This window comes from Protopterus annectens, chromosome 5.part1 (assembly GCF_019279795.1).
Source record: "Protopterus annectens isolate FY-2018-M chromosome 5.part1, PAN1.0, whole genome shotgun sequence".
Taxonomy (NCBI): domain Eukaryota; kingdom Metazoa; phylum Chordata; order Ceratodontiformes; family Protopteridae; genus Protopterus; species Protopterus annectens.
In genome coordinates, this window is record NC_056736.1 from 63,529,771 (window position 1) to 63,557,023 (window position 27,253).

Genomic DNA, 27,253 nt, shown 5'->3' on the forward strand with positions numbered 1-27,253 from the left:
GGCTTTGGCATTTATTAGCCTAGTTCATAGGTTTATGAGTAATCAAGCCTATCCTCACCTCTGTCAAGCAGTGAGTAATCCCAGGGTATATTGCAATCTCCAATCCATTGGTCAAGATTCCTCTTGAACAACAGATGCTCTGCCTCACATGGATTTTTGTTACAGCATAGGGAGCCTCTGGGTGATGAATCTGTCCCTCCAGCACGCTCTATTTATAACCAAGGTTTAAGTCTCCGCCCTTGTGGTTCTGAGGGATCTAGATTTTTGAGGTGAAGCATATTCATCAAATCTGGGTTTGACATGGCCTTATATGTCAGGCACAGGTCACCTCTGAGCAAGCGGTATGAGACTGAATAGAGCTGGAGTTCTTTCAGTCGGGCAGCATAAGACATATTTTGAGACCCTTTATCCTTTTGGTGAGGAACTTTTGGGCCTTTCAAGCTGCAGCAGGTGTCTGGTCAGATACATTCGAGCGGGCATTGTACTCAATCATAGGTCTAATAAGTGATGAGTACAGGGGGACGATGACCTCCCTTGATCTAGATGTGAATCCCTTCATGATCAGGTGGGTGATATAGAAGGTTTTCCTAACTACTTTAGCAACATGAGTGTCAAGCGAAGGCTACTGTCAACCTGGGTCCCCAGATCTCTGATGACTTTTTCTGTGCTCAGTGGATTGCCACCTATATGGTAGCTAGGGGTAGCCTTGTTTTTTCCCAAGGGTAGGACTAAGCATTTTTGGCGTTTAACTTCAGGCCATGGCTCTGGCACCAGTTATCCATTTCTGTGAGGCCCTTCTGGAGGATATCTGTGTCAGATGTGTTTTCGACTATGGCGCCCAGTTTGCAGTCATCTGCAAACTTTGTCAGCCATAACCCTCCTGTGTTTGCTTGTACTTCAGAAAAGTAGATGCGAACAAGAGTGGACCCAGGACTGAGCCCTGTGGGACACCACTTGTGACAGGCTTTGAGTCTGACATGGCTCCAGCAACTCTGACCCTGTGGGTTCTGTCACTTAGCCAGTTTGCAACCCATCTTGTGATGTATGGGTTTACATTCAAGCTGATGAGTTTTTCGATGATACCTGAGTGGGGTATTGTGTGAAGGCCTTTGCCAGGTCGAGGTAGGCTGTATGGACTGCCTTTCCTCATCAATGGCCTTGGTGACTGTCTCGAAAAAGTCAACCAAGTTTAAGAGGCAGGATCTGCCTTTGACAAAGCCAAACTGAGTTGGATCCAAAGTCTGCAAGTTCCCTATGTCTTTATTTATGAGTTCCATTATGATCCTCTCCATGGCTTTGCAGATAAGGCTTGTCAAGCTAATGGGGCGGTAATTTCCAGGGTCTGTGGAGGCACCGCCCTTATGAAGTGGGACCACAGTCGCCGTCGCCACTCCTTGGGTGCGTATCCTGAGGTGAGGCTAAGATTAAACAGCTGTCCTAACTGTGGGTTTAATTCCTCATTGAGTTCATGAAGCACACAGCCGGGGACACCATCCGGTCCCATGGATGCTGTGTTTTGCCTTAGTGAGGGCAGTTCTCACCTGGGCGTTGGAGATGTTTGGGGGCTACAATCCTCTGGAATAGATATCTCTCCTTTTGGGGGAGGGGAGAAGTTTGCACTGAACCTGTCAGCCAGTATGTTGGCAATGTGTGTAGGTTCAGTAATTTTCACATCATTTTGAACTAATTCTGAGCATATCTGGGAGTTTCCTCCTAGGTTTCTAACATAGCTAAAGAAGGCCTTATGATTCTCTTTAGAGTCCTTGGCGATTTTTCTCTCAAAATTTGCCTTGGATGATTTTATGAGAGCTCTTAGTTTTTACTTATAATGATCAAAGGTGTCTTACCTTTCAAGGATTTTGCTCTATCTTGTAGTAGCTTCCTCCTTTTGTTGTAGAGCTTGTTTATGGCTGGGGTCCACCAGACTGGACGCTTGCCTTTGGTACAGAGAGTCTTAGTTTTGTTTGGGATTGCCTGATCCATGCAGTCCTGTAGGTGCTGGTAGAAGGCATTTGTAAGTGATTCAGCGGTTTGAGTAATGTTTACCACTGGCTCAGGGGCCTTAAAGGACACCACACTAGTTTTAGAAGTGTGAAATCGGCTTTTGAGAAGTTTTTCACTGTGGTCTTTTGTTTCAGGTGGGGCGGGATGAGGACCTCCAGCGAGATTAGTTTATGATCTGATCTCACCAGTGAGGGGTATACTTCCGGTGTTGAACATTTTGATCCCATGTTCGTGATGATGAGATCAAGTATGTTTTCTCCTCTTGTGGGGATGGTGACTAGTTGTTCCATGGCATTTGAGTTTATGAACTCCAGGAATCTTTGGGTTAGAGTGTTCGGGCTTGAGTAGTGTTCCCAGTCTATATTAGGGTAGTTAAAGTCACCTAGTATGATGGTGTTTGGAGATACATTTATCCCCTCAATGTTTTCAGGAAGGCCATGTGAGGTTCCTGAGTTTGAGAGGGTGGCCTGTAACATGCTACAAATTGCAGAGCAGTCTTGCCTATGGTTAATTGCACCTGGATGGTCTCCGATGCATCATGCGTTGCCACCAACCTTGAGGTGTGGGTGTCCTTTATGAATATGGACACCCCCTCCTTTCTTGGTGTTGTCCGGATTTTGGGGCCAGAGCATGATATGAGGTGAAACCTGTTAGTGCTGGGGTGCTCTCAGGAGCCTTGAACCAGGTTTCTGTCACAGCACAGACATCGATGTTCTCCATATTGAGAAGGGCCTCGAGTGCGTGCATCTTGAGATTGAGACTTCTGGCATTGAGCAGCATTACCCTTAGTTTTTTCCTTTTGGTGTTCTAGGGTGGTAGGTTTAGAATTTGAGCCTTGCCTAAAAAGGCACTATGGGGGTGGCAAGAGCCTTTGCCAATATCCGGAAGCCCAGGGTGACAGGTGCAAGCCGTCCCTTGAAGCAGCGTGGCTTGTCCAGCATGTCATCCCAGGCAGACAGACATTGGATCCCCTTTGAATGACACCAGAATTTAAGCCAATTATTAAAGCTGATCATCTTATCACTGTATTGTGGCATCATTCTAGGTGAAGGTAGGATACTGCTCAAGGTCAGGGTCATACCTGCCTGGGCTACATAATCAGAGAGCTCCTCGATGTCCCTTTTCATGTAGTCCAAGGAGGTACGTCTCAGGTCGTTGACACCAGCGTGGACAATGACTGAGTCGTACTTGTACCTGCTGTAGAGAGACCTGAGTGCTTGCGTTATGTGGCGGATTCTAGCGCCTGACAGGCAGCTTACTGTGACCTTCTCTTTACTCAGTCTGCTGAGCGGGACGTCAGTGTGTCTGACTATGGAATCACCAATGACAAGTGTGTCTGGCATTTTGTTTGGCCTTAAGGGCTGTGACTGTTTGACACTCTGACTGTGTGGTCTATGTGTTGCATGTGTTGGGTGTGAGGTGGTAGTTGTTTGGGTGTCTGCTTTGGTGGCCTCTGCTGTTTTGGTAAATTTTGATCAGAGCCTCCAGTATGTCTTTGTGTGAGTATGTGTATGATTTGAAGTTGTGATGGTACCATGTGTGACTGGGTATGTATTGTGTGTGGTTACCTTCTCCTCCTGTCTGGTCTTGCCAGTCCTATGTTGAGAGCTCAGCCTCCAGTTTGGCCGTATAGTTGCATCTCTCGCATGTATTTGTGTTTTGTGGGAGAAGGAGAGGATTGTCTGTGTACATGAGGCAGTTGTAACATTGCCTCAATATTCCCAGGTTCACCAGTTGAGCTGGAGAGGACACTAGCAACTGATCCCTCGACATACTAGAAGTAGTAGATAAAGAGACTTTCAAAGGACTCGGGGAAGTGGGTTTTAGGCTGGTGGGGTACTATCTATAATAAGAGTGCTTTATCAAGGTGCAAGTACTGTAGGAGTAAGTGCTAGGCTTTACAGATAGAGAATAGTCTACTTGGGAATCAAGTAGAGATGAACTTTTCAGTTATAGGATATGCTGGTTAGATCAGCAGTACAGCTCGAGGAAGGTAGTTTTAAGGGAAAATTGGAAGAGTGGAATTTAGATGGCCCAAATAGTTTAACCTTGTTTAACCGCCGCTGCTCTTGTGTGCAACAGTGGTAACTCAGCTAAATCGGCTTACGCGTTAGCGTGTTTTATAACAGGGGCTGAAGGGAGCTAGGAATTGGCCCAAAGCGACCAATGGACTACTAGTTTCTGGCTGAAACTTCACCAAATCAGACAAAAGGCGCTCAGTGCTTCCCACTCCCACTGGTAAGCAAAGAAACTTCCCTCCTTCCTAATAAGGCAATGGATCAGTAACAGGAACTAAAAACAAAGCCCAGGGATCAGCAACTCTGAAACTGGACTACTCTAGTTCAGTAAGGCGGAAAACAAGAGATTTTTTGTTTTATTACAGAGACAAGGAAAAAACAGACAGTAATTGCCGTAAATCGGCTAGGGCACTTTAGTGTGTAGCCTACAGAAACAATTTGCAACAATTAGTAACTTAAAGTGCAATAAACAGTGTAAAATGCAGAAATCACTTAAAGTAGCAATAAAACAGGCGAAATGCAGTTGCTAGCTTAAATAACAGTGGGAAAGCCACAAAAATACTTATATCTGGTAGAAAGTCACTCTTTTAGCTCTCTGCTGCTTGGATCACCCTGCAGGCCACCACGAGGATCTGTGCTGAGTTGGTACAAGCTGGAAAACGCGTGTTTAAGCGTGTTTTATAGCAGGGGCTGAAAGGAGCTAGGAATTGGCCCAAAACAACCAATGGACTACTAGTTTCTGGCTGAAACTTCACCAAATCGGACAGAAAGGCTGCTCAGTGCTTCCCACTCCCACTGGTAAGCAAAGAAACTTCCCTCCTCCCTAATAAGGCAATGAATCAGTAACAGGAACTAAAAACAAAGCCCAGGGATCAGCAACTCTGAAACTGGACTACTCTAGTTCAGTAAGGCAGGAAAACAAGAGATTTTTTTTTTGTTTTATTACAGAGACAAGGAAAAAAACAGACAGTAAATGCTATAAATGCTGTAAATCGGCTAGCGCACTTTAGTGTGTAGCCTACAGAAACAATTTGCAACAATTAGTAACTTAAAGTGCAATAAAAGTGTAAAATGCAGAAATCACTTAAAGTAGCAGTAAAACAGGCGAAATGCAGTCGCTAGCTTAATAACAGTGGGAAAGCCACAAAAATACTTATATCTGGTAGAAAGTCACTCTTTTAGCTCTCTGCTGCTTGGATCACTCTGCAGGCCACCACGAGGATCTGTGCTGAGTTGGTACAAGCTGGAAAACGCGTGTTTAGCGTGTTTTATAGCAGGGGCTGAAAGGAGCTAGGAATTGGCCCAAAATGACCAATGGACTACTAGTTTCCGGCTGAAACTTCACCAAATCGGACAGAAAGGCTGCTCAGTGCTTCCCACTCCCACTGGTAAGCAAAGAAACTTCCCTCCTCCCTAATAAGGCAATGGATCAGTGACAGGAACTAAAAACAAAGCCCAGGGATCAGCAACTCTGAAACTGGACTACTCTAGTTCAGTAAAGGCGGGAAAACAAGAGATTTTTTGTTGTATTACAGAGACAAGGAAAAAACAAGTAGAGAGTAAATGCTATAAATTCAGTAAATCGGCTGGCGCACTTTAGTGTGTAGCCTACAGAAACAATTTGCAACAATTAGTAACTTAAAGTGCAATAAACAGTGTAAAATGCAGAAATCACTTAAAGTAGCAGTAAAACAGGCGAAATGCAGTCGCTAGCTTAATAACAGTGGGAAAGCCACAAAAATACTTATATCTGGTAGAAAGTCACTCTTTTAGCTCTCTGCTGCTTGGATCACTCTGCAGGCCACCACGAGGATCTGTGCTGAGTTGGTACAAGCTGGAAAACGCGTGTTTAGCGTGTTTTATAGCAGGGGCTGAAAGGAGCTAGGAACTGGCCCAAAACGACCAATGGACTACTAGTTTCTGGCTGAAACTTCACCAAATCGGACAAAAAGGCAGCTCAGTGCTTCCCACTCCCACTGGTAAGCAAAGAAACTTCCTCCTTCCTAATAAGGCAATGGATCAGTAACAGGAACTAAAAACAAAGCCCAGGGATCAGCAACTCTGAAACTGGACTACTCTAGTTCAGTAAGGCAGGAAAACAAGAGAATTTTTTTTTTTTTACAGCGACAAGGAAAAAAACAGACAGTAAATGCTATAAAAACAATTCACATGCAGTGCAAGCTGGCACACTTGAGTATGTAGCAATATTAGTCCACACACAGTATGAAAAAATGTAATTAAATTAAAAGGACTAAAAGCAAGTGCAGAAAGGGTTTATTAGAGAATTCGGTAAAGAGAAGGGACTGGGGGAGTGTCCTAGATCAAATCTACAGTGGGGCGGGCACTGCAAAAGCCACCAAATTTAAACTACATCCAAGAACAGGGAGGGTGTGGGAAGACAGTTTCAACAGAGCTAGATCTGAGAAATCAGTCCCAAAGTTATAACAACCACAATAAAATGAAGGAAATATACTTAAATCAGCTTATGTCCAGTTGATGTATGCAGACAAATCTCAGTAGCAGCAACTCTACTTAAAATGATTACCAGAGATGTAACCAACACAGGTTTTAAAGTTATCAGAAAACCCCCAAGCTAATTAACACTTAAAGGAATTTCAGTGCAGTTTAACAACTAGTGCAGAGCTTCAGACACACACACAAGACAGTTTCAACAGAGCTAGATCTGAGAAATCAGTCCCAAAGTTATAACAACCACAATAAAATGAAGGAAATATACTTAAATCAGCTTATGTCCAGTTGATGTATGCAGACAAATCTCAGTAGCAGCAACTCTACTTAAAATGATTACCAGAGATGTAACCAACACAGGTTTTAAAGTTATCAGAAAACCCCCAAGCTAATTAACACTTAAAGGAATTTCAGTGCAGTTTAACAACTAGTGCAGAGCTTCAGACACACACACAAGACAGTTTCAACAGAGCTAGATCTGAGAAATCAGTCCCAAAGTTATAACAACCACAATAAAATGAAGGAAATATACTTAAATCAGCTTATGTCCAGTTGATGTATGCAGACAAATCTCAGTAGCAGCAACTCTACTTAAAATGATTACCAGAGATGTAACCAACACAGGTTTTAAAGTTATCAGAAAACGCCCCAAGCTAATTAACACTTAAAGGAATTTCAGTGCAGTTTAACAACTAGTGCAGAGCTTCAGACACACACACAAGACAGTTTCAACAGAGCTAGATCTGAGAAATCAGTCCCAAAGTTATAACAACCACAATAAAATGAAGGAAATATACTTAAATCAGCTTATGTCCAGTTGATGTATGCAGACAAATCTCAGTAGCAGCAACTCTACTTAAAATGATTACCAGAGATGTAACCAACACAGGTTTTAAAGTTATCAGAAAACCCCCCAAGCTAATTAACACTTAAAGGAATTTCAGTGCAGTTTAACAACTAGTGCAGAGCTTCAGACACACACACAAGACAGTTTCAACAGAGCTAGATCTGAGAAATCAGTCCCAAAGTTATAACAACCACAATAAAATGAAGGAAATATACTTAAATCAGCTTATGTCCAGTTGATGTATGCAGACAAATCTCAGTAGCAGCAACTCTACTTAAAATGATTACCAGAGATGTAACCAACACAGGTTTTAAAGTTATCAGAAAACCCCCAAGCTAATTAACACTTAAAGGAATTTAGTGCAGTTTAACAACTAGTGCAGAGCTTCAGACACACACACAAGACAGTTTCTACAGAGCTAGATCTGAGAAATCAGTCCCCAAGTTATAACAACCACAATAAAATGAAGGAAATATACTTAAATCAGCTTATGTCCAGTTGATGTATGCAGACAAATCTCAGTAGCAGCAACTCTACTTAAAATGATTACCAGAGATGTAACCAACACAGGTTTTAAAGTTATCAGAAAACCCCCCAAGCTAATTAACACTTAAAGGAATTTCAGTGCAGTTTAACAACTAGTGCAGAGCTTCAGACACACACACAAGACAGTTTCAACAGAGCTAGATCTGAGAAATCAGTCCCAAAGTTATAACAACCACAATAAAATGAAGGAAATATACTTAAATCAGCTTATGTCCAGTTGATGTATGCAGACAAATCTCAGTAGCAGCAACTCTACTTAAAATGATTACCAGAGATGTAACCAACACAGGTTTTAAAGTTATCAGAAAACCCCCAAGCTAATTAACACTTAAAGGAATTTCAGTGCAGTTTAACAACTAGTGCAGAGCTTCAGACACACACACAAGACAGTTTCAACAGAGCTAGATCTGAGAAATCAGTCCCCAAGTTATAACAACCACAATAAAATGAAGGAAATATACTTAAATCAGCTTATGTCCAGTTGATGTATGCAGACAAATCTCAGTAGCAGCAACTCTACTTAAAATGATTACCAGAGATGTAACCAACACAGGTTTTAAAGTTATCAGAAAACCCCCAAGCTAATTAACACTTAAAGGAATTTCAGTGCAGTTTAACAACTAGTGCAGAGCTTCAGACACACACACAAGACAGTTTCAACAGAGCTAGATCTGAGAAATCAGTCCCAAAGTTATAACAACCACAATAAAATGAAGGAAATATACTTAAATCAGCTTATGTCCAGTTGATGTATGCAGACAAATCTCAGTAGCAGCAACTCTACTTAAAATGATTACCAGAGATGTAACCAACACAGGTTTTAAAGTTATCAGAAAACCCCCCAAGCTAATTAACACTTAAAGGAATTTCAGTGCAGTTTAACAACTAGTGCAGAGCTTCAGACACACACACAAGACAGTTTCAACAGAGCTAGATCTGAGAAATCAGTCCCAAAGTTATAACAACCACAATAAAATGAAGGAAATATACTTAAATCAGCTTATGTCCAGTTGATGTATGCAGACAAATCTCAGTAGCAGCAACTCTACTTAAAATGATTATGACCTCCAAACAGATTTAGTGCCGGATGAATGGAGGACTGCAACTGTCTTCACTTGCACAAAGGTGTGTTGTCAAATGACCTGAGTAATTATAGAACCGTAAGTATGACCAGACACATCTGTAAGACTAACAGAGATGGATAACCTGCAAACTGTTGATCCAAGCCAATTTGGTTTTGTGTAGGTAGGATTCTTTCTACTTAACCTGATCAACTTCTTTATAAAAGGTTACTGGAGCAGTGTATGAGGGAAAATCAGTACACACAGCATATTCTGACCTTGCAAAGGCATTGACCATCCCACACTCGAGCAGTGTTGATAAACTCTCCCAAATAAATGTTAATACTTACATAATTTGGTAGATAACAATTTAGCTCACAAATGGAGCTCACGAAATTAGAGAGGTAGTTCTACATCATCCAAAAGACCTGTCAGTAGTGATGTATCACAGAGTTCATAGTCTAGGCTTTTCCTCTTTGGCATTTACTTCTTAGAGTTCGAAGCGAATATTAATGGTTTATGGTGTGATGCCCCATCTCTGGGCCAGTAATCAAGGAGCCTCAATCCTCACCACTGGCACCAGTGGGGTCGTTCACTGGGAGGATAACAGGTATACACCCAGTGTCTCTAGATGCAGCTCTCTGCACAAAGCATAATCAAGCACAATTTCCCCTTAAGAGCACATGGGGAACACATTCAGTCTGGGGCTGTTTTTTTCCCTCTTTCTCCAGATCCTCAGTAAGACTTTCCACTGGTACAGCTATAGCATTGACATCTCAGCCGAGTGTCCAAGTCAAGACCTCCAGCATCCTCTCTGTCCAACCAATGCTTTGTGTCCCTGCCCAAGTAGCTGACACACACACACTGTTTGAGGGTCAATTTACACACAACACATACACACCTGGGAAAGGCTGGCACAGGTTTACTAGCTGTGCCCGCTTCTGCCCAGATTATAAGGTAGCTATGACTGCCACCAGACACTCCTGCCAGCTACCTTAAGGCTCTTCCAAGGGTACCCAATATATTGAGTGAAATTAATATAAATACAAATGGTAGTTTGACCAAGAGCAAGGCTATTAGGACTGTCCCAAACTGTGTCACCAAATATATATGCAAATACTCTCAAAACTTAAATATATTTACAAAGATCAGCCACAATGAAAGGTTTAAATATGTTTAATAATAAATAATAAAAAAGGGTGGCCACAGTGCTGCAGTGGCTAGCGTTGTCGGCTCACAGCAAGAGGTTCTCTGGTTCGATCCTCAGCTGGGGTGCCTTTTGTGCAGAATCTGCATGTTCTCCCTGTGGTCGCGTGGGTTTCCTCCTGGTGCTACGGTTTCCTCCCGCATTCCAAAAACATGCTGTAGGTAAATTGGACACTCTAAATTGGCCATAGGCATGAGTGTGTGTGTGCCTTCTGTGGAAGGTTGGGCGCCGGGCTGGCAACTCGACACTGTAAAAACTCTACTGCCAATCATGAAACGGACAGGTGATCCGGTGTGGCAGCCCCTAACCAGGAAAAGATGAAAGAAGAAGAATAAATAATAAAAGAACAAGAAAATAATAAGTATATAGTCACAGTGACATTAGAGTTTAAAATCACAGGAAATATTTAAAATAACCTTAAAGGACAGGTCAGACAAATAAAGAAAAACAGTATCTAAACTAAGCTTCACTATATTCCTGACTTTAAGAAAGTTACTATTCCCTACTTAGTTAATACGGTAATTCAGATGATGTGGTGAATGGTTCTTCTTGTTGTCAGGCCCAAGACAGAATACAGAATGCTCAGTCTCACTAAGAGACTTCTCAAAATAATTAAAGTATTACATATGGGATAGCTTGCAGAATGACATCACTTATATTCATGTGACTTCTAGTTATCATGCAAACCCCCTATTGCTGAAAGCTGGCAGGATTTAGCTCCTACCTGTAAAAATACACACCCAAGGCATTTTGCTCAGATGTGTAGCGGGTGCTAGAAGTTATAAAACAATTTCATACCTTTATGCTTCCAGAGTAATAATTAGTTCACCCCAAAGACAATACAGAAAGCTTCCTAGTGCATACTTTGTGTCTCTGACTGCATTGAAACCAGTGAGCTAGCATGTTTATGGCCTAGCCCATAAAGTGATTTAATTTTAGATACATTTTTAAAGTTTGCTGGACTGAGGTTAACCTTCCAGTTTCCACTGTTAATACAGTACTGTTAAACGGTTGCAATAGTGCATGTACATTTCTGTTCTCTCCAGTAGGGCACACTGTGGATACATTTCAAACACAAGCAGTTTACAAATACCTTTTCAACACAAACATCTGTACAAACCAGTTTGACATACACATGATATACAGTTCTAATACATTTGTAGCACATGCAACACAAGCATATTGTATAAATCAGTTTGATGTTCACAAGTGAATTATAATTATTTACAAAATTCCAGCTACCTGTGCTGGCAGTACCTGCTATTGTCACATATGACTGACCAAGTTTGCAGGTGACTTTAAACTTGTTGCCATCATTAACTCACCATGGGACACCAGGTCTTCCAGAAAGGTCTTTCTCAAACAAATAACTTGTGTCATAATCACGGAATAAAACTAAATGCCAGAAATTGTATAATAATCTCATTCATCAGACATGATGCCCACTGTAACTCACGTCAGCAACACACCACTGAAAATCACTCTGGTAGTTGGGGACCTGGAACATATGTGGACAGCAAACTATCCTTTCATCAGCATATATCCACTGTTGCAAGAAACTCCTTTTTCATTGCGCAGTTTAATAGAAAAGGTATGGCATCTGTTTCCAGGGATGTAATCATTCCACTGTATTTAGCACTTATTAGGCTAGTCATCGAGTATAACACCCCCTTCAGTATGTACCTTTCCAAACACTTATCACAACTTGAATTACTACATTCCTTTCTTACCAAGAAAATTAAGGGACTAAATCATACAGCAGCACACTGACCATTTCAAAGCCTTGTCCCTGTTCTCAGTATCATACAGGCTACTGAGGGTCGATGTCTGTCATACTACGTCTCAACAGACCTTATCCTTTCAATTTTGTTTCACATCTGAAAGTCTAATGGTGTCATAAACAGCTGCTCAAGAGATTGTAATTTCTTCTACAGTTTAAATGTAACATACTGGAAGAATAGTTATGTATCACAGAGGACATCACTTCTTTGTAATAGCAAAGTACTTCCCTTGCTCTGTTTAAACATAATCTGAATGAATGGATGATAAACCATATTTTCACCCCTGGTTTAGCACCCTTGTCCCTTATGGATAGGTGTAACATGTAAATGTTCTGCCTAGCTCTGAATTGTTCATACTTAAATTACAAGGGCTAAAAACCTTCATGAGTATGTAGGGTTAGGCTTCTAAATATCCTCACAGCTCAGCAATGTAGCAAGTACCTATGACTGTATGTTCATTCTGTCAGTCTTAACTCATTCATTCCACTGTTCATTACCGCCCCATAGCTATGCTCTCTCCACTCTCCAAAATATTAGAGAGATGCATACACTCTCAGGTCTCAGACTACCTCCTTACTAACAACCTCCTTTCCAGTACTCAGCATGGTTTCCGACCAAACCATAGCACCACCACTGCCTTACTCTCCTTTACTAACACTATCCTTCAGCATAAAAACAATGGCTATCTCTCCTCTGCTACTTTCCTAGACCTATCTAAAGCATTTGACATGGTCTCACACAAACAACTTATCTCTGTCCTCAATAACCTATCCTTCTCTCAATCAGTCTCCCACTGGTATCAGAGTTACCTGTCTGACCGCCAACAGTCCGTTGTATGGCAGAATGACATATCTCCCCAACTACCTGTCTCCATAGGGGCTCCCCAAGGATCCATCCTTGGACCCCTACTCTTCTCTGTTTACACCAATAATCTAGCCTCTGCCACCAAACATGGCACACTCATACAATACGCAGATGACTCAGCCATCATCTGCTCAGCCCAGTCCCTACCCAAACTGCAAAAAGTCACACAGGAAGCCTTTTCCTCTGTTGAAATTTGGTTATCCGACGCCTAATTAATGCTCAACCCAAACAAAACTAAACTACTCATCTTCCAACCCACCAAACATACTCAAAACAACTCTCACTTTAACATCACAGCAAAAGGCAATACCACTATATACCCAACTGAACACACCAAATTGCTAGGAGTGGAAATAGACAATAAACTAAAATTTGGCATTCACATATCTATGACCATAAAAAAAGTCCACAAAAAACTAACAGCGTTATACAGAAATAAGCAATTTCTCACCAAAGCAGCAAAGATTTCAATAGCAAATTCCCACCTTATCTCCACCCTACTTTATGCCTCTCCAATATATACCAACCTAAGGCAATGCGATCTAAACAATCTAGAGACCTGCTACAACAAAATCGCCAAATTCGCCACAGGGGCATCCTACTGTAGTCATCACTGTCTCTCACTTGCTGAACTGGGCTGGCTTGAACTCCCTCACCTCCTTTAGTGGTATCAACTCTCACTCACCCACAAACTAGTAAACCATCCACTAAATGTCCCATCCCTCCAGAATGTACTCCAACCCTATCGCATCACCAGACCACTAAGATCCAGCAACAAAAATCACTTGCAGATCACTAAAGCCAATAACTCTACTGGTGAAGCACTATTCTCTTGCACCATAGCCAAATTATGGAACTCCCTCCCACCCACAATTACCTCCATATCATCAGGCACCCACTTCAAAACTTTACTAAAAGCGCACCTAAAAACATGCTGACTATGCCCTTGCAGCTCCCACTCTAATATCACCCACTCCATCCAACCACTACCTTTCTTTCCACTTCACTAACTACATTGATTATAGCAAGCTCAGATGCTCATAAGCCTAGTACGTATTATACAGCAGGAACTTCTTATTGTAACATTTGTTACTGTCTGTTATGTACTTCACAGATAAAGATTCTAGTTGTCTGCTGATGTACTATGTTCTTCATCTGTAAATATGCTGTAAGTAATTGCGATGTTAAATTGTTAATCGCTATGTAATCCAGTGTAACTACTGTCTGTTTATTTTAACTGTGGAGCTTTTCTCCCCGGGCCTCTGCTGAAAATGGACCTACGTCCAGTCGGACACTCCCGGTCAACAAATGTAAATAAATAAATAAATTCACTCCAATGGAATTCTGGGAGTTTGTGCTCTAAATTCCAATGGGTGGAACCTAAGTTTTTTGATAGAATCAAATTATGTGCTCACTTTTCAAACAAATGTTTAGATCTCTGGAATCAAAGGGGTTAGTAAAGAAGACCTGCAAGGCGCACACAGACAAACTGATTTGTTTCTTTTTATGGACCATAAATGAAGGACTTGATCACTTATAAGCATCTGCGTGACTCATTCTTGATTTGTCTTTTGGAGATTCATTTAAATTGGACTGAGTTTTTCCTATGTCAAAGTGCATTTAGCAGCCATTTCTAATTTTCATACTGACTTTCACTCTTATTTGCTGGCATTACTTAGGTGTGTAAAGACTTCTTGAGGGTCACATTCCTAATTACATTCCCTTTACTGGATCCTGTGACACATGTACTTTATGTTGTAAAAGCTGAAATTAAATCCCTCAAGTGTCTATCTATATTAGAAGCCTTTGCTCATCATAATAAAGGTCTGGGGAGACTTGGCATCATGGTGCATTTTCAAAAAGTGGGGATTGATTGGTGTAGCATGGGAGTTTGCTATTTGCATTATTAGTCCTTGTGCCTGCCCACCTTAGTCCTGTAGTTATGACCAATGGACCTGCTCTTACCAATTGTCATTGTTGTCAATATGTATTTTCTATATATGGCATTGTCAGGCTCTACAGATTTAAGCAAGGAAAACGTTTTTCTTCTATAGGTGGCGACAGTCCAGTTTGGTTAACATTCACAGTGTTGTTTAGAATCCCTAGGATATGAATGAAATAGGAAAAAAAAGAGAACTGTGATTATGATATATGATGAGGGTGAGTTTTGGCCTACCTGGAGGCTTAGTGAAAGAACAGTGAAGGTGGGAAGAAAAGATGTAGGTTCATAGAAGGTTACTAGGCTAAAGGCCCTAGAGCCCTTACAAGCCTAGCCATATTTTTCCCCGAGTTGCCCTAATTGGTGTTTTTTTTTTAAAGTTAGTTTGAATTTTTTTCTTTTTTTCTTTTTTTTTTTTGCCAAATGTGCATTTTTTTATTAAACAAGAAACATCGTTATTAAATTATCTTTTATGACATAAGCCATCATACATTTTATTTAACTGAAAACAAACCATATTGATATAATCTCCGCTGCATGCATTTTGTCACAAACCGCATTGACATAACCCTAGTTACAAACATTATACATCACTTATAATCTACCCAATCGTTATCAGTCAAACATTGCATAAGTCATTCAAATCCTGCCTTCTTTTAAACCTAATTCCTCCCCTGTATAAATTGTTCCCACAGTTCCCATTTTTTCCTATGTAATTCGCTCCTACCATTTTCTAAAGATCCCAATTCCAGTTTTATCTTTCTTACTTTATTGAAGACTTCTAGTACAGTTGGTTTAGACTTGGATTTTTCACTTTCTGTAATTGCTTTGTGGCAGCCACCATAATTAGACTCGGGCTTTACTATGTCTAGGCAATTCCGATTCTGTATCATAGCTCAGAAAAATCATTTCCCTACTTACTCCAATTTGCTCACCAGTATCTGTAATAGAGTTCTTTGCAGGGAATCTTTAAAGTCTGCCAACTCATTACACTCCCAGAAAATGTTCCCAGTTAACTCTGTGTTGCCCCAATTGTTGGTGGTTAGGGGAGTGAAGTTTGCAGTGGTAAGGGTCTGTGGTAGTTGATACCAACTTCCTCTGTCCAGGAGGGACATGGGCACCACCCCAGGAGTGAATTTGTGGTCGCCTATCTATTGATCTAGATTGAATTTGAAGAGGGGGCTCTGTTTCATGTCAATTGGAAGCTTGTTCCAGATAAGTGGCAGTCTCTGGCAGATGTATCTATCTCTCCATCATGACCTGTTCATGTCAGAGGCTAGGTTAAGATCCCTGGAGTGAGTGACCCTCGTGAACTTTGATTTAAGAATGTGTAGTATTTCCATCAGGGCCGGGGTCATACACTGCCCTGTAAGCCAGGCACAGATCACCCCTTAACTTGTAGGAGACCGAATACAGTGACAGGGCTTTCAGTCTTTCTGTGCAAGACTTGTTTTGTGTATACTGAAATTTCTTGGTGAGAAACCTGTGTGGTCTCTCCAATTGTTGCAGGTGTCTGGTGAGGCACATGCAAAAGGGAGCATTGTACTCAATTATTGGTCTGATGAGGGCTGAGTATAATGAAATTATAACATCTTTAGATCTAGATGCAATGCTTTTACTTATCAGATGTGCCACATAGAAGGATTTCCTTACTGTGGATATGTGGTGGTCAAAGTTAAGATTGCTACCAACCTGACTACCCAGAGCACATACCACTGGGTCTACACTTTGGAAAAGCTGACATCCCTTCTAATTACATTATAGACAGCACCCCCAAGGGAATAATAATGCATTTTTTGCATTTAGCTTTAATCCAAGGCTTTGTCACCAATCATTCTGCATTAACCCTGTCTACAATATATTAACATTGTTGAGGGATTCAATGATTCCTCCCAATTTGTGAACATGGTTAGCCACAGGCTGTCCAAGTTTGCCTGGACTTTTGAGAAATAATTTCTGAAAAGTAAAGGGCCCAGCACAGAACCCTGTGGTATGCCAATAGTGACTGGTCTTTTGCTAGAGGTGAAGTCATTTACTTTGACAGTATGTGTCTTGTCAGTGAGCCAGTTGGCTACCCATCTGGAAATGTAGGGGTTAATTCCCAGTTGGGAGAATTTCTCTATAATACCTGTGTGAGGGATTGTGTCAAGTGTCCTGGCTAGGTCAAGATAGGCAGTATGCACTGTCTTTCCCTCATCCAGGGCCTTGGTGACTTTCTCAAAGAAGTCAGCCATATTTAACAGGCATGATCTACCTTTAACGAATGCGAACTGGGTTGGGTTCAGAATTTGGCAATTACCTGTGTCCTTGTTAATAGAGTCCATAATGACTCTTTCCATGGCCTTGCAGATGAGGCTAGTCAAGTTTATGGGCCTATCATTCCCAGGGTCGGTTGATGGTCCCCCTTTGTGCGGAGGGATTACTGTTGCTGTCCTCCATTCCACTGGAACATAGTTTTCAGGCAGTGGTTAAACAGGGATCCAAGTGGGTCTGCTATGTCATGTTTTAAGTTGTTTAAAAGGCAACCTGGGGTGTTGTCTGGTCCCATTGGTGCAGTGTTTTTGGTCTTGGAGACCACCAAGATGGCCTGCTCTCTTAAGATAATAGGCTGAGGAATGCTGGCAGGTATACTTTGGGTGATGAATGGAGGGGACAGGGGGTGAAGTTTGCTCCAAATATGTCAGCTAGCAGATTGGCTGTTACCTCCAATTTAACATGGGTGTTGACATCCACAACCAGTTCAGTGCATAGCTGGGTGTTCCATTTTAGATTTTGTATGTAGGTAAAGAATGCATTGTGATTATACTTTGGTAGGGAGTGTATTTTTGCTTCATAATTAGCTTTGCAGGACTTGACAAGATCTCTAATTTGTTTGTTTAAGCTAGAGAGGGACTTCCTCTGTTGAGCCAGTTCCCTTCTATTGTTTTATAGCCTGTTTATACTAGGGGTCCACTAGGGTGGCTTGTTTTCTTGGCAAGACCTGGTTTTAATCCAGTCAGGTACAGCTGATTCTATACATCTGATTAAATGGATATACAGGGCATTGGTGTACACCTCTGCATAGAAGTCTGTTATCTGCATTCGAGAAGGCTTTGAAATTACTTATACCATCACTTAGTAGGAGGTAATTTGTCTTTGAAAAATTCTTAAGTGTTTTTGAGCTTGATGGGATATCTAGTCTTAAAATTGCTTCAAATGAGACTGATTTATGGTTTGATCTTACCAGAGGACATCATGGGGTGGTTGGGGGTGTAGTGCTCTCCCATTTTAATGAGTACTATGCCCAGAACATTTAAGCCCCTTATGGGTGTTTTGACTAGCTGTTCAAGAGCATTTGCATTGACAGAGTCCAAGAACTTCTGAGCCAGCATGTTTGTGGTCCTGAGTCTTTCCTAGTCTATGGTAGGATAATTAAAATCACTCTTGAGTAAGGTGTTGGGCTGTATGGCAAGTGACTCAAGTAAGTCCAGGTATGCGGTATGCTTTTCCTGTTTCATGGTGGAGGATCTATAGCTAGCAAAGATGTGGTAGGAGCTTTTCCTGTAGTTGGAGGTGGAATACCTCAAGAAAGTTGAACTGTTTGACCAGTCTCGAGGTGTAGTTAGCCGTAATGAAGATGGGTGCACCTCCTGTCTTGGTTCTTTTATGCTCAGTTTGTGGTCTGAATGTATGGAAGGCATTGTAGCCCTGCATGGCTGGGGTGCTTTCCATGTCTTTGAACCATGTCTCAGTGACTGCACAGATGTCCGCATCTTTTAAAGTGTGAAGTGATTCTAGGGAGTGAAGTTTCTTGTTTAGTAAGTAAAGCAGCAGTACCTTGAGTTTATCTAGACAGGATTTTTTGTTGGGAGGTTGGTTGTTTTGATCGTGCCTAAAAAGGCACAATAGGGTTGGCTAATGCCTTTGCCAGTATACGAAAGCCTAGAGGAGACAGGTGCATACCATCTCTGGCAAAGCTGTATGGATTGTCAACCACGTCTTCCCATGCTAACACATGTTGTAAAGTTTTTGGACTGATACCAGAAGCTAAGCCAATTGTTAGTCAGTCATTTTTTGTTTGTATTGTGACATCATCCATGGAGAATTAAGAATGCTGCTTAAGGCTAGGCTTATACCTGCCTGTGACAGTCTGAGAGCTCAGTCGTGTCTCTCTCCATATAGTCCAGTAAGATGCATCTCAAGTCATTCACCACCACATGGACTGTGATGGAGTCATACCGTTACTTGCAGCTGAGTGACTTGACAGATCCTGCCACCTGACAGGCAGCTAACTGTAACCCTCTCCTTATCCAGCCTGGTGAGGGGAACATCCATGTAACTCTCAATGGAGTCACCTGTGACTAATGCATTAGGTTTTGTGGTGTTATGCCTTATGGGCTTATTTGATGAGAGACAGGTTTGTGAGTTGTGTTGTTGTTTTTTTGCATTGTTGTGTGTGTGTAAGTGGTTTCCATTTAGGAGGCCTCTAATCTTTTGGTAAATTACACTGCCTAAGGATGCCCATGTCTATCAGGGTGGCCAGAGAGATGATGGGAAACTGTCCATTCATGATAGTAGGTTATGACAGTATGTTTTATTAGGGAAGGTAATGGCTTAATTTGGAAGGACTGTGCTGGTAGTGCCGGGACTACCAGAGGGACCTATACTTTATGTAGGCAAAGGTTGATCATTAAGGCAGTGCTGCTCAATGTGCAACTGAGTTGCTCCTAGAGCAGCAGAAAAGCTTGGAGGGGGTTCACTGACAGCTGTTTTGAGGAAAAACTGAGCTTCTAGTCTTTTGCAGCTTTACAGGGCACTGCTAACCAACACAAGGCTTAAATAAGAGCAAAGAGAAACAAGTTTTAAGATGACCATCAATCAGGAAAGCACACAATAAGCCTTCCGCCATCATCTACTCAGGCAGGTTAGATCAGCACACTTCTGCCACAAGGGTGTGGAAAAATACCTTCTTAATGTAGAATAGCTGGTTTGGAGCCCAGGTGTAACAAGACCACACAAGCTACCTAAAACAGCCATACCCTATCAGATACAATGTAATACAGTGCAATTATCCACTTAAAGCATTCGCAGACAGTATAGTATTTTTTAAATTGCTAACTACAGTTAGCGTATATAAGAGAAGTGCAAAAAATACTTAGAGCCATGTTGTGTGCTTCCCAGCTCAGACCTGGTAAACACCTACTGCCACTAGATGAATAATGAATAGTCCCTATCCTCCTAATGTAAAAGCACAGTAAAGGAGTGTCCGGAGTGAAATGCTACAACAAATAAACTTAAAATATATGAAATGCTACCACAAACAAACTTAAATATACAGTTGCAGTGTACTTTAAACAGCTTATAAAATTTAATTTATTATTTGTTGACTGGGATAGTCCGACTAGATACATGTCCATTTTCAGAGGAGGCCTGGGGTGAAAAGCTCCAAATAAAGCAAAATAAGACCATACAAAACTAATGGCATAAAACATGTTACAACATCAGATGCGTCGACCATATTATTCCATTAGATACACACTTTTTCAGAGTTATTAATACATAGCTGTTCAAATATAATACATCATATTTGGATAGGTAGATTTTAATAGAGTTACAAGTTGTCTTTAGTCCGGGGTAGAACAGGGATAAATCCAGTGTGATTTCACATGTTTTTTGGGGTTATTTTTGAAAAGGGGAAATGTGGTTTCTTGGGTGATGTATGGTGGAAGGTGATTCCATATTTGTCGACAGAGTTGGCAAACAGGGCAAAAGTGTGATTATTCAATAAAAGTACTTTGTATAAATGAGCCAAGAGCCACTCAGTTGTATGGAATTTATAAAGGCACTAAATTAAGGTAAGCTGAGCAGTAAGCCATCCAGCCAATATAACTATATGCAGAAATCTGCATGCTAGAGTGTAAAAATGTACTGCTTTATCCAACAGCTAGCTATATAATTAATTCATAGAAAGTAAATCAGTAGAACAAACAGTGAGAGGCAAAACGCACTTTTTAAGTATAAGCACAAGGAATGGCAAATAAAATAATTCAAGATAACAGCAGTGTAGAAAGGAAGGAGCTTACTAAGCTCAATTTACAGTAGGGGTGGTCATTGTAAAATCGCCAGGTTTAAAAAACAAATCAACAAAGTGGAGAGGGGGGCAGGTAGGAAAACCAGCATGGAGTCACCAGCAGTGCTTTAGTTAAAGGTTGAAATATTTTCAGAAAAATATAACAACCCAGACATTCACTGTGGATTTAAGTATCACTCAAGAAACGATTTAACCAATGAAAAAACATAAATAAAACAAAAACTGATGACCAGAAAAGTCACAGCACACAGAGAGTTCAATAGTTTGAGCGCTTTCATTCCACTAAAGCAGGAACTTCCTCAGAAACAACTCTGTGTGCTGTGACTTTTCTGGTCAGCATTTTTTGTTTTATTTAAGGTTTGGAGTATGCTGGATCATGGTGTTTGTGATTACAATGAAAAAATATGTGAAATGTGCAACCTAGATAATTTGTCTGTCTCTCACATAGAAGAAAAACACCAGGCCAGGCAGATTTCTTAAAACAGAAAACAAAATGGAGCAGGTAAAACAGAAAGCAGCTCTATCACTCACAGAAAGATATAGGTTTACTTTTCTCACTCAGCAGGGAATCGCCAGCTGTACTTCAGTTTATGCAGGCTTGAAATCCTTCCAGAAAAAGACAAAGCCCCAGAAATTCACTATGTATTTAAGTGTCACTTCTTTCACGGAAGAACTGTAGCAGGTACATCAGAAGTATGTGAACCATGAGATGAGATGAGCTGCTAAAGAAGAATTAGGGACACATTAAGACAGGACAGCTGGCATAACTAAAACAGTTGGGTAAAGATGATGGTGAAGAAAGGACAACATACAGGAAAATTAAATATGGATGTGGGAAAAGGACGAATGTATGAAACTGCCTAAAAACATGTAGTTAAGGTTATTTATCAGGTAAATGCAGGTCAAGAGTCTACTGGCTAAAAGAGTAAAGGAAGGACATGAAAATGTCAGATACATAGGATAATTCATAAAGAACTTTGTTCACTTAAGGGACATGGTGAAACCGTATGGAAAAACCTGGAGGTTAGACTGATAATTTGAATGTTAGTTTTTGTAAAATATTTGTGTTGGGTAGTTTAACAGATTTGGTAGGGAATGTGTTCAGGGGTGGTACAGGTGGAAAAGACATATAGGCACAAGTAAGGAGGAAATACAGGAAGGGATTGAGGGACTGCAGAGGAATAAACCATGAAATCCTCGCATGTACTCATATGGGTATACTAGAAGACCTGGCAGACATGATAGATGCCCCCTGGCAAATCTGCATAGTCACTCCTTTCTGTCTATAATGATGTCAGGTTAGGTGTATTATTGGTTCTGTAAACAACAACACTAAAGCCCATCCTCTCCAAACTTAATTTTGCTTCATGCATGTTATAGGCTGATGCCACTGGGTGATACGATTATTGATGTATGCAAATGCTACTTGAAATTTCAGGCCATCAGGGGAGGGGTGACATACAAGACAGTTTTTTACCTTGGTGAAGGTGAACAGCTGAATGAATGAATGATAATACATTGATCTATAGCCCGGCACTCAATAAGCACTGAGTGACATTGTTTACATAATATATAGCAGGACAAGTTCTACCATTTTTCATCTTCTGTCCAGGAAAGCTATAGAGAAGTATGTTACATTATTATTGTAGGAAATGAACTTCCAGTTTCCAGTAGCTACATCATCTTTATCTGGTCATAGCAATCTAGGTATATCTTGTATGGAGGAGAGAACAGCTTTGAAGTATAGTTTCCACTGCTGTGCTGATGAGTGTGGCAGAAAGAAAGTAGATATGCATATTTTCCGCACTATGTCTAAAGGTGCAAGATATGTAACACTTCAAGAACTGCAATTTTAATTGACCACTTTTGTCACCTGTGATACTTGTGCTGTATCTTAGAATTTACTTACCACACCAGTTTAATCAGTTTTAGGTGCCTGCATGTTAAAACAGATTTGCTTGTATGTTAATAATTTTCTATTAGTCTTACGCAGTTGGGAAATTCAAGTACCCTAACCATGCATCTTTTACATATTTTAGTTTAGGAAGAAATTTTTACACCTTTATACTTTCACTGCTGCTCTTAGAAATTTATGTTGCTTATAACTTGATTTGTAATGTTTTTTTTTAATTCTTGCTTTTTATTGATTTACAGTGTGCGTTTTCTACTAACTTTTAGAGCTCATTTGTCTTTTGCTGAATAAATAATAAAAGTAAATTTTACAAGGATATTTGGTAGAGTGCATCATCAGTTGTAGGTATTACTTACTGGTAGCAATAATTCTTAATAGTCCTGAGATCAGAAATTAAATTAAGTACAAAAGTGAGATTGTCATAGTCATTATTCATGCCTTAATGTGATATTTAAGGTATGGATCATTTAAACTTCCATTACTATTTGATAAGCTACAATCTAGTTGCATTAAATTAGAAGCTACGTGTTTGTCTCTCTTAAACTGTACTAAGTAGCGTGTTTTCTGTGTAGTTGATTAAATTATATATATATATATATATATATATATATATATATATATATCATCCTTGGAGAGAAATGTAATGCAGTGATACTATATATGCCTGTTCAAGCCACAGGCTTGCATAAATACTTTTCTTACAGTTTACTTTCCTTCCAATTTCTTTGCAGCCTTGAAAAAATTTTGGAAGCCATTACAACAGTTGCAGAACAAAGAAATATTGAAAGATTCTGTCCCATTGTGGAGGGCCTCCATAGTCACATGGCTCAGTTACAGGTCAGTATTACTCTGTCTTCAGATTATTAAACAGTATACTTATTTACTTCAGTTCAGCTTATAACTGAAAGAAAAGGATCCTTGTTGAGAATCATCAAATGTGCCCTACTGATCGCTGTCTCTTTGCATGTGATTAGCCTGTTTTATCATAGAAATCCATTTGTAAGCACTTAGTTTGATAAGCAGTCTCTGTTTGTATTATGAGATCCACCAAAATGCCAGCTGTTGCACCATTTGTTTTCCAGGTATGGAAGTTTTTTCCTCTTGGCATTTCATTTTTAGATGATTCAGAGGAAGCATCAGCACAAACTGACTTGCTCGTTGTATTTTGTAATAGTTGCTGCTATGGGTTAGTATTTCATCATGGTGTGGTGCTTTCGATATATTATTTGTTTGTTTGTCAGTACCTTATGCTGAGCTAGATGAGTTGATCTTAAAACCAGGTGATTGATGTTTTAGCCTCTGTACTGAGGTTCTGGCTTTCTGATATGTTATCCATTTTTATATTGAAAATGTAAGTTTCTGAGAAAGAATGATTGTCATCAGATATTGCACAGATTGAATTTAGTGCATTATAGTTTTAGTATGTCTTCTGTACTTTTAAAAGGAGTGGGGAAAAAAGTTGACAGAATGTATCCGTATAGTACTGTAAAGTGTGGGATAGTTAAATGATAAAGTAAAGGTAACTGGGTTGTTTAATTGAAGATAAGATGGCACTTTTGACTAGTTTCAGAACATTTTAAAAGTGATCTTCCCTGAAGATGGCTTTAACTAAATTAAATTGAGCTGTATAGGTAATCCTTTAGAGGAATTTTAAGTTATGCATACGCTACCTGCAATGGTGTATTGCATTACAGTTTACATTGGCATGATCATGTTCTTTTGGGACATTTTTTGTGCGGTTTGATATTTTCATTGCATTTGTTGAAGAAACAGTTATGTTTGTCATCTCTGGCCATTTTCAAGTTTCTGTACTAAATTTAAACTTTAGATTTATACTTTTCATTGATGTCTGTGTTATGGATATCAAACCTTAATAAAATTTTAGTTGAATGGCATAAGGATTTATCGACGTGTAAACATTTTCTTGCAAAAATGTTTGCAAGAACTGAAGAATTGTCTGCAGCAGTACTACTATTAGTGAACTCAATAAGACTTGATCTGAAATGCTAAAGGGGTTATTACTATCTCATGGCAGGTTGCAGACATGCATTCCTGATTAATGAACAAAAATCTTGCATACTTTTGAGGATTAGTAATCAGCTGTTGTTGCTAGTTTAGCAAATGTTTAAAATGGCATGCCAATATCACTGTCCAATTTTGATGTTACATTACCATCTGTAAGCAATAGAAGTGTATTATCATTTAACTATTGTCTCTTGGTGATTGAGATTATTATGGCCATTGTTTAGGATGTGCATGCATGTATATACACATTTATTTATTTATTTACTTACTTACTTACTAGGGTACAGCACTTTTTCAAATTTGACCAATTTCATTCTCAGACTGAAGTTGAAAACTGATCAGGCATACAAAATAGACTTGAATGCAATAATCCATAAATGACAGTAAAACAGTACATTGTTAAAGTGATGTTTTGGATAGATAGTAAATCCACTGTATTCATTTAAGTATGTGAGACCCGCAGTGGTGGTGCTGCGGTAGCATTGTCGCCTCACAGTAAGACTCTGTCCGGTTCGATTCTCAGCAAGAGCGTCTTCTGCGTGGAGACATGCGTGAATGGGTGTACTTTCGTTGAAGGTTGTGCGTCAGGGCTGGTAACTCGGCACGTAAAAATCAACTACCAATCATTAGCAGACCGAAGTTCTGCTGTGGCGACCCCTAACCGGGAAAAGCCGAAAGACAACAACATTTAAATATGTACAAAAGTTTTAAAACATTTGAAAAGATTATACTGAAATTGTTTTCAAGGATGACCTGTTACTAACTGTGGAGGCATATTGACCATCTAGAAGCTTTTTTTTGCAGTCTGCTTCCTTTGACATCAGTTGACGTTGTGTATAGTCATTTATAAAGTGGCTTAAAATATCAGAACAGCTTCAACAGTTGAATTCTCTGTAAATAACATCGAAAACTCTTAACTGGAGTAATGTACTACTTGTGTAGTGGTCTTAAAATAAAAATGATATATGGGTCCAAGAGGTCCCGTTTAACATGTTGTCTTCCACACTTGATCACATATTTTATCTGTTGCCTAAACTCTCTCTCCCTTTTCTTTAGCCCTCTCTAAGCTCATCAGAGGCTTTTAGTCACGTTATACTCCCCTGTGTAACGCTTTCTAGACAATAGCCCTCCAAGCTCCTCTCCACCTTTCCCATATGTGAGCAAAGAAGATTAGGAAGGTGATAGATTTAACAAATTTTGTACAACTCGGACACGTTTTTCTTTACATTTTCTCCCAGTATGAAAAATGTATTCATGTTAAATATTTTATCCTTACCCTCTCCATAACTGGTAATTTTAAGCTGCTGAACTTTGTGAGCTTTAATCGGCTCACCACTGATTTATTAATGTGATATCCCAAGCCTCACTCTATGCTGAACCCTTTAAACTAATTCAAAATCTTTTGCCATTTTTTTTTTTTTGTTTGACCTTATGGGAAATCACAGTGCAAATGCATTGATACTGCCTGAGAAACCCACCTGAGATTGCCTTATTTTCTGTGAACTCCCTTCCACCCTTTGGGCTAATATGTCAGTGACAGAAGCAACAGAGGCAGGAGTGGGCAAGTTTGTCTTGTTACCCAAAGTACAGTTCTTGGAATCTTTCTGTTTGGTGCCACCCTTAATTGTAGAAGTTTATGTTGGGCTATAAAACTTCCTCCCAGTATTTGTCTCCCATGGTACAAGTTCTTGTCCTAGCTAATAGAATCAAATGCCTAATTTTTATATTAAAAGGGATAATGTCTGGCTTTTTTAACTATATTTTCTATTGCTTCCATTTAGTCCAGAATGAGGTGCCACTCTTCCTTCAAATGTCTGATCTGGACAGTTCCCACTTAAAGAATGTTAACTAGCTTGGAAATAATCCTCTTCAGTCTATCTTCTAGTTGTTGTTGTTGTTTGTCTTTCGGCTTTTCCTGGTTAGGGGTCGCCACAGCGGAACTCCGGTCCGCTTATGATTGGCAGTAGATTTTCACGAACGCCGAGGTGCCAGCTCGACGTCCAACCTTCAATGAAGGCACGCCCATTTACGCATGTCTTTCTAATGCTCACCCAACCGCGGGGAGGACATGCAGACTCCACGCAGAAGGCACTCCCCGCACTCCAGCCTAGAATCGAATGGGAGAACCTCTTGCTGTGAGGCAACAATGCTACCAGTCTAACTTCTAGTATCCTTCCATATATTTTCATGTCAGAGTTTATTAGCAAAATTAGTCTCTGCTTTGTGGGGTCGTAATGATCCTGCTTTTCTTTATATGTAAGAGCGACTAGCACCTCCAACCCCAAGTCCATCATTAGTTGAGATTTTATTTGAGTAGGACAAAGCAATTCAGAAAATCAGACTGATTTTGTGTCCTTTTCTAGAAATAAATTTGGAGAACCAGTTTTCAAGATTACTGTGTCTAGATGGCTTTCATATTTGCATTTCCTTGGTTTATTCTTCAAAAGGTATTTCATTACCCACTATGCCAAACGCCCATTCCACAAGACGAGTAGTTACCTCTACAGCCT

The 27,253-nt window shown here is 40.2% G+C and overlaps 1 protein-coding gene across 3 annotated transcripts in view; it reads left to right on the top strand.

The window, feature by feature from the left end:
- DIAPH3 (diaphanous related formin 3) overlaps positions 1 to 27,253 on the top strand; it is a 4,946,160-nt gene that overhangs the window by 1,817,607 nt on the left and 3,101,300 nt on the right. For all 3 annotated transcript variants that reach the window (XM_044072887.1, XM_044072888.1, XM_044072889.1), the window contains one exon: positions 23,450 to 23,555. In XM_044072887.1, coding sequence (XP_043928822.1) covers positions 23,450 to 23,555 — 106 coding nt within the window. The remainder of the gene's footprint in view (positions 1 to 23,449; positions 23,556 to 27,253) is intronic.